This window comes from Stegastes partitus, unplaced genomic scaffold (assembly GCF_000690725.1).
Source record: "Stegastes partitus isolate 25-593 unplaced genomic scaffold, Stegastes_partitus-1.0.2 Scaffold504, whole genome shotgun sequence".
NCBI lineage: Eukaryota > Metazoa > Chordata > Actinopteri > Pomacentridae > Stegastes > Stegastes partitus.
In genome coordinates, this window is record NW_007578235.1 from 101,985 (window position 1) to 110,675 (window position 8,691).

At 46.8% G+C, this 8,691-nt stretch overlaps 1 protein-coding gene across 1 annotated transcript; it reads right to left on the reverse strand.

The window, feature by feature from the left end:
* Positions 1-56: 56 nt before the first annotated feature.
* fgfbp3 (fibroblast growth factor binding protein 3) lies at positions 57-3,215 on the reverse strand. The gene is made up of 2 exons (XM_008287514.1): positions 2,935-3,215; positions 57-1,276 (listed from the first exon to the last, which is right to left on the reverse strand). The coding sequence occupies exons 1-2, from the start codon at positions 3,213-3,215 to the stop codon at positions 826-828; spliced, it is 732 nt and encodes a 243-aa protein (XP_008285736.1). The 3' UTR covers positions 57-825.
* Positions 3,216-8,691: the final 5,476 nt, after the last annotated feature.

Below are 8,691 nucleotides of genomic sequence, written 5' to 3' on the forward strand. Positions count from 1 at the left end.
TGGTTCATGTTGTGTCTGTGCACATGTAGAAGTGTCAGTCAGAAGAAGCCATTGTGTTTTTTGTAAGCGCTTTATTGTAAAGTTCCAGCAACGGTGTTAACATTTCTTCAAAAAATAGTTTTTAAATGCTGCGAAGGTCTAACTGCCACAAATCCAACTATGAACAGTGTGTTTGTACACAACAGCTACACAACGTTTATAGAACGCATTAGTTTCACGTCACAAAAACACGTCTAGTATTCACTACTGTCCACCAGAGCACTGGGTTTAGCTGTTAGTTCAGACAGTTTTCATCTGATTTCTACAGAACAAAACACAACTACAACAATGATGGAACGTATCCCACAGCTACGTACACTCAACGGACAAAAACTGGAGTCCAAACAATCCGACTGGTTGGTCTGACTCCATTAAAATGCCTCTTCACCTGCACTGACTACAACAGCTGCTCTGAGTCTCTAGAGACTTGCAGGGACGTCCAGAAGAACTACAGCTTCAATTCACAACTGACAGGTTTGATTGAACGGTTTTCTATAATTCAGATTGCCAGGTTTTAATTATCGTTCCGCTATAACTTTGCAAATTAGAAGCCGGGGGGCCTAATTTATAAGAAAGTTCATAATTTATGAAAAACCAAAAGGTTTTATGACCAAACCCGAGTTAAGGTGACTTTAATCCAACTTTAGTGGGAGATGTGGTTGGACAGCAGCTCAAAGATGAAGAGAAAGACTTTTAGAAATGAGCTGCCTGGTGCTTCCCGTGAGATTAACAACAAGAATCCTCCATTGTTTCCAGATTGTGAATTCGCTTCAGCAGACTTTCTGATCAACCTTCAAAGAACTTGACGAAGAAGGAGCAGACCGAGTGCCATCCCTCGCTGCAGTAGCTCTGCACCGGCTCCATGTCGTTCAGCACTCCCTCCTCATCCTCCAACCCAGTCCTCTCCTCCGTCTTCTTCTCCTCCTCGTCCTCTTCATCCTCCTCCTTCTTCTTCTTCTTCTCCACCTTCCCTCCGTCCGAGCTCTTCCCGGCTGCTGCTCCTTTCTTCTTCCCTCCTTCCTTCCCTGCCTTCCTCTCGTCCTCGCCGCTACGCTGGGCGAGCTTCATGTGAGCCTCGGCCGGCGCCTTCTTGCAGGTTTTGGCTTTCAGGACTTTCTCTCCTTCGCAGGCGTTCTGCCGTTTCTTCAGCTTCCCCACCAGCTGCTTCCAGTACTGGCTGGACTTCACCCCGTAGGCCTGGCAAAGGTCCGGTTTACCGGCATAGCGGCACCAGTACCTGGAAGGAAAGAGCAGTCAGAGTCAGGAAAGAAAAACAGCAAGGAGAGGAGAATGTGAAGCTCATAATTGGCCCGTTTGTCTGGTTTGGAAAAAAGATCCAAAAGTAATGAAGAACTTGTCGTATTTTGATGAAGGAAGCGTTTCACCGAATGAGTCTGGGGACAGGTTGTAAATGACTTCCACCTGCAGCTCGGCGCCTTCCTGCGTATTAAAAAGAGGCTTTCTTACAGAAAACATTCAGATATGCACACAGTCAGCACCAAAGAGCCGTGATCGTCTAAGCCAGCGCTACACAGGAGCATCTGTAGGCATCAAAACACGCTTCATAATGTTGTCTTTTTACTTTACAATACATCCCTGAAGGTTTCTCCTGTTGGATGGAAATGTGTTCATTGGAAGAAAATGAGAAGATAAAACCTACAAGTGCTGGTAAGTCTGTGTCCAGGAGATGAACCTGTGAAGAAGTGGCTGAAATGAGGAGAAGCTGTGACGCTCAGACACACGACTCAGCATCATGTTCACCTTCATGTAGACGTCAGGACCAAACCAGGTGAGACGGAGGACACCAACCGTACACCCAGAACCTGGTTTGGTTCCCAGAACTGTTCTGACAAGGCTCTGCAAAGTTCTACTAATGTTTTCATTTAGTTCCCAGAATGTTTCCTTCAAGGCAGGAAAACCAAACATGTTCCAAAGACGTTGTCAGTCCGTTATGCGCTAACGCTCTCAAAACTAGTTACACCGAAAACGTTCTTCCTTTGTTATCAGCGTTGAGGTGGAACATTTAGGGAATGTTTTAAAAATTATACAAAGTGTTCCCTCACAAACATTCTCAGAACATTGCAGGGAGAACGTTCTACGTCTGTTGATATATTGCATCATCGGAGGCCTCGATAACACCTGGAAGACGTTTTCTGAACGTTGCATCGAGAACATGTTTCTTGACTTTAATCATTGTTGAAATGTTCTGTAGAAGAACGTTCTAAATGTGTTCTCCTCAACGTACCCCCTTTAATATATCACATTACAGGAACGCTGTTAAACGTTCGATATTAAACACTTTTACAACGCTTTTAAAACGTTCTGACACTGAGGCCTCCTTTGCATTATTGTGGAAACATCATAGAGAGGAACGTTCTAGAATATGTTCCTCAACAACATCCCCAAAACATCCTTAGAACCTTGCATGAAGAATGTTCCACCTTTGTCAGTCACATGTTCTAACAATGTTGCTTTGAGAACGTTGCTCCTTTGTCATCCTGGAACATAATCTGAATGTTGACGTGAAACATTAGATTAACCTCATAAGAACATTACTGGAAAAGATTCTTTAAACATTTCATTTCAACTTGTTCTTTAAAGATTTATCAGAACTTGTCGATAACGTTTACCAATGTTGCAGAAACGTTCCCTGCATGTTTGAGCATGAAGCTGGGGAACCTCCCGCTGAGCGACAGACTGAGGCAGGAAGTCCAACGTCAGGCTGTTGTCCAGAAGTTCAAACCTCCTGCTGCTAAAGTGTTTCCTCACAAACGAGCCACTGACTGAACCGAATGTGAAACCAAGCGGGGAACGTTTAGCTCAGGTGTGTAGGTGCCATCGATCTCACTGACTCTGTGCAGAAGGTTTGGTTTGGTGCTGCTGAGTCCGCCTCACCTCTGCAGCTCTCCTTGAGCTTCGGTGCTGCAGTTCACCACCAGGCTGACCAGGCCTTCGCCGGACGTCTGCCAGGTGCAGCGGTGGCCCTCCTTAGTGCTCAGCTCTCCGGAACCGGGCACCGAGCGGTTCCTGGCTCTCTTGGCCGGTGGGGGCGACGGAGGAGGCTGCCGGGGTTTCTCGGGTTTCTCGGGTTTCTCCTGGCCGGCCTGACGTTTGGCCTCAGCGAGGATCGGGACGCAGAGGAGGAGGACGAGGAAGCTGCAGGGCAGGACGCTCATGGTGGCTGAGGAGGGACATTTGGTTAAAAAGAGAGAGCAGCTGATGAGTCAAACTTGTTGGAACTAAAGGCCAAAACAGTTTATGGGAAAGCTGAAGAGAACCAAAGCAGAGCTAAACAAAGTGAGGTATCAGCTCAGACTGGGTTCTGTGGGTCCATTTCATTTGCCAAACTTGTCTAAATGCAGCTCCAAATGATTTTTTAAATGTTGTTTAACTATAAAGCTCTGTTGTTACAGACTTCATGGCCGTTGTTATCAAGCACAGTCACAGTTTAAGTGAACAACGGGTTCAAAGCTAAATGATTTAAACACCTCTCACGTATGTCACCATGGCAACAGAGCACCTGGGCGTCTTCATGTGGCAGCTGAACGAGTTCACAGGTGTCTCAGGTGATATTCATCTGACATGTTGGGTGACGATTATTCTGTTGCTTTAAGTTGTGTTTAACCTGATGTTATGTTTAAAGTTGTTCATTTGTTATTTCGATGCGCACACGCCACCGTAGAAAACAACCCAACGCTGGACGGTAACATCAAACACAGCACGGCACACTTCCTAGAAGAAATCATGTTTTGTTTTTGCTTTTTAATGTTTGATGCTTTTGTTTCTGTTAATTGTCCCTAATTGAACAGAAATATATGTTCAGTATTTTGCAGTAATTTGAATTTAACAGTTTTATCCTTTAAATGTAAATATTTTTAAAAGTTATTTCTATTTATTTACTGTTGTTTTACATGAATCTGTTTTTTCATAGCTTCCATTTCCCATCATGCCGCTGCTCCCTTCATGTGTGCTCAGAGCTCAGGAGGAACAAACACAACACTCGCCTCCCTTCAGCTCCAGTAATGCAGCTCCAGTATTCTGACCACATACTCGACAGCAGGACGGATTTTGTTTGTCCTCCAGAAAGAGATCTTGAATGGGAGCCACAATTAAACTTTAATGATCCCTGCAAGGCAACTGGGTCAGCGCCGCATCAATCACTACAAGAAATTAGCATCAGAATGTGTCAACACTCGCGACGAGACGTTTCAAGGCTGAGACGTTCCGTTTAGAATAATTATTTATTGCATCGGTTCCGCTCTGCTGAACATCCAAACTGCTCTCTGGTGCCGTCCTCATCAGAGTCCGGGAGAACCAGAGGGCCAGACAGCAACACGACACAGGAGGGTTAAACGCTGGAGGAGTGGACAATCGGCTCAGAGTGGGGATGTGACTGTCTGTCAGCGGCTCATTGAAAGTCAGCCGAGCGTCAGAAACACTCTCCCAAGAAGAGTCCAGACCGGACATGTTGGTATCAACAGTGCCGGGGGAGGGAGGCTTCAGCCGTCACTCACTGTTCACTGCTCAGAACTCCATTTTAAAGTCAAATTAAGCCAATAAGTGAAGGAAATGGACTCGTGTCGCTCCAAATGGACGAGCTGTTGTTGGTCTCAGGGTTAATGTTGGATTTCTGCAAACAGAACCTGAGCTTCTGGAGTAAACAGACGGGCCCAGCTCACAGGCAGCCACAGGATTACAGGCATGAGGCCAAATTAAAGCCATTAATAACGTTCATGTGTTCTGATGAAGAGGAAATCACAGCTACGTGCAGCTCAGAGCATCACGGTGGTTTTGTTGGTGCAGCAGAGAAGAACCGGGCCCTCTGGTACAGTTCTTACTGTTTGTAATCGACTGCACTTTTCAAATAGAAAACCAAACAAGCAGACCAAGTATGTCCCAGCTTTCCCTGCTCGTTGTTCTGAAAACCCAGTGGCTGATCTCCAGCTGTGCTCGGAGCAGAATAAAAAGCTCGGAGAGCTTTTGTGAATCATAGAAATGCTGCTAACGCCACTTTGTTGGGTCGCCCTGTGTTTGAACGGGAGCCTGTCAGCAGCTGACGTTTCATGATTGTTGGATAAATCTGACGGGCTTAATCCACTTATCCCATGGCCACATGCCACCAAACCACCGTCTGTACACTGAAATATCCGTCCTACATCTTCTGATGTAACAAAGACGAGACAGAGTTAAACAGCAAACAGCTGCTTGTGAAACAGAGTTCACTTCATTCTGCTGCACACGACTCAAACAGCTCAGCTTTACGTTTGTGCTGCACCTGCACAGGAGGAAGCTGTAGACACAGCGTCTCAACTCCCATCCAGGGTTTTTACCATCGGGGGAAAGCAGTTGTTGTTCCAACGTGCAGCACCGTACAGCAGAAACACTCCAACTGGAAACGATCATCAGCAGACAGTCAGAGACCAGAAGTCCCAGGTCAGCCTGAGAGAGTGAATAACGCTGTTTGGTGAATGTTGTCTAAAGACTTGGAGAAGCAGGTCGATGTTTGAGGGCACAGGATCACACTGGAGGACACCAGAGCTGTGGACGTCTGTGGCATCACAGTGTTTGAATAAATCTGCATTTTAAGGTGACCCTTCATGGTCTCAGGTCAAAGGAGCGTCTGTGTTCTGGTCACGCTATCGGATCAGTGCGCTGTAAGGTCACACCGGACCAGGCTGCCGATCCATCCAGGGTCACAATTAGTCGCCTTCTCCTATTTGTTGTCTACACTGAAAAAACAGAGAAGTTCGAGCACCTTAAATGAAGGCACCAGGTGGGAGCATCCATGAAGTTAACGGGTAGTTGTTCAGGGTGGAGAAACAAAGCTGCCCTGTGCGCTCATTTTAAAGCTCCAGCTTTCACCAGCGCTGGTTAAACCTCACAAACCACGCACCATGCTCGTCATGGGGTCCTGGAGGGAAGCTGGAGCAGCAGTTCTTCACTTCCTCCAGATTCCTTTGTTCACACTCGGTCATGCTCGAGCTCAAGGTAGACGTACTTAAAACACGCTTTCCTTTCAAAGGAACAATCTGCAAAGTCAGCTGGAATCCTCCCGTTCTTTAATCTTTGCTTTACCTGAACATGATTATGAACTGAGATCATGTTTTCTGCTGTCTCACCTGAAGGAAACTGCAGCTTAGTCACAGCAAAAAATGTAAAGAAATGAAAGGCGTCCCAATGCTGACGGAGCAGGAGCCTCATTCACAGCAGCTGAAGGACAGAAGTGTCATCAAGGAGCAGACAGTCATCCCCAAAGCAGAGCCATAAATGAGACTGATTCAAAACCGTCCTTTAAAACACACTTTGCACAGAGTCGTTTGGAGAAGAAGAGCGTCTGCTTTAGTGTTTCTATGTGCAGGACTAGAACAGCACACGTCACCAAACCCAAAGTGGAAAGTCTTCTTCACATGACAGAACCACCACCTGATCATCAGCTTCACCTTGCTGCTCCACAGAAAGCAACACGCCAGCACCACCTCCGATTACACTGTGTGTTACAAGAAATGAATGGATACCTGCAAACCAGTCAGGACCCAGAACCCTCAGAGTCCGAGGCAAAGAAAAGGTCCTGGTGTAGAGACGGTAATCCTCTGGGCCTGTGCAGTCCTAACGCTCAGCGGGACTCCGTCAGCATCTGAATCGTGCTTTATCCTTTTATAACGAGTCATTGTGCGGCTATCTGCGCGAGTCAAAGTGGGATCAATACCAGAGAGGCAGCTTTGTGCCGCACTGAGCCCGACGTGACCCGATGTTCACTCACAGAACCAGGATCTGCACAACAAGGATGCACAACCAGCAAGAAGAGACAAAGCAGAAGCTGGAAAATGACAGAAAGCTAAATGTTGTTCTGCAAGACAAACACAAGCAGAGCACTGATTTCTGCAGGTTGTCAGCTGACCTAAAGCGACTCAACTGAAGTCTTTGGCAGCAAAAGTCACATTTAAACTGCAGCTTTCAAGTGGATTTTCTTGGGAGATGAAAAACAAAGAGACACGGCACCAAAACAAAGTAATCCTCCTCCTCCTCCTCCTCCTCCTCCTCCTCCTGCACCTTCATCAATAAATCATAGCAGAAAGAAGCAGCTCTGTCCTCGTTGCCTGTGATATTTGTTTTGCAGAGTTTCAGGATAAAAGTCAAAAGCAGAGCTGGAGGTTTGCTGTTGGATGCGAGCAGAGGCCCGGCGGTTCTTACCATGTGACGCTGCTCGGCTCCGGGTCGCTGTGAGGATGTGGAGGCCACAAACACTGGGATAAAAGAGGGGAGAAGACGAGGATAAAGGAGGAGGAGGAGGAGGAGGAGGAGGAAGAAACGGGGGGTTCTGGGGAATGAGGAGCACTATTGGAAGAAGTGCCCACCCAAGGACACCTCCCACATTCAGCCCGAGTGTGAGCGCAGGACAATGGACACGCTGGCCAAGGTTCCAGAGTGACGGCGCTCTGGATGCACCAGTGTCACCAGCTCCTGAACAAAACACCTCTTTGTGCTTTGGTCTTTACTGGAGACCCTGAAGGACTATGAAATATGTGGATATACAGAATACGTCACCAGTACACAGATGTGAAGTCCAGCACAAAATTATGAGTCATGAAAATATAATTCTCACCAATATTTCTTAATCCTTTTTAATCACAGCACTGATGAACAGAACAGTGTTCTTCAGAAAAACAGTGAGTCACGGTTCATTCGTCACATTTCTGTGTGTTTGCATTCATAAGAGAAGCCACGCTGATCACCTGACCTCCCACCACGAGTCCCAGTCAAGGACAAGAAGGACCAGAGCAGACTGAAGACACACAGTCATCAAGCTCTGATGACATCTGAGGCGTGTAAACTGAGCTCTGGTTAAACGTGCTGATTGAATATTTACGACCTGACGGACGTTGAGTCAAAGTGCTTTTCATAGATAAATGAGATCCAGTCCACACATATCCGGCCCGGTGCTGTCATGTTCTGTAGATAATGACTAACTGGTGCATCTGTCCAGAACAGAGCTACGTCTGGGCTCCAGAACAGAGCTACGTCTGGGCTCCAGGTTTGTCCCGGTTGCACTGACAGCGTTACACACTGTGGATGATCAGTGATGACACCACCACAGTGTGCTGGTCTGAACAGTGAGAACATCTGGACTTTAACAGTGTTGTCTGTAGGACTGCTGTTCATGGCCCCAAACACAACGTTTGTAAAACCAAAAACCCTCCTATGGCAGCGACAGAGAGAGATGAGGAGGTCCTGAAATGTTGTGGCAGCAGTAAAAGACCATTGAAGGTCAGATCCTGAAGCAAGAGGACAGATTACAGCCTTTTAATGTGTTTTATCAGAAAGTCAGCGCTTGTTTCCAGCATTGGTCTGAACACTTGAACAATCAATAGTCAAACAGATTCATCTTTATGATTTATTATCACTGGAGACGTCTCTGAGTTCCCTCTCCTGCTAGTCAGGGTTGTTCTGCAGGACTTCAGACTTCAGTACAACAATGAGGCCACAGAGAGGAACCATGAGACAGGAGTGAAGGAAACAAGAGCCCATGACCTGCTGGAGGTCAGAGAGCTGAAGCTTCACGGAGAGCTAAACATGTCCAGAACCTTCTCAGAGCTGAGTCTGGCTCACATGTTCATGTCCAGGAGACGAGGAAGGTGTGTTTCTGCCGAGACA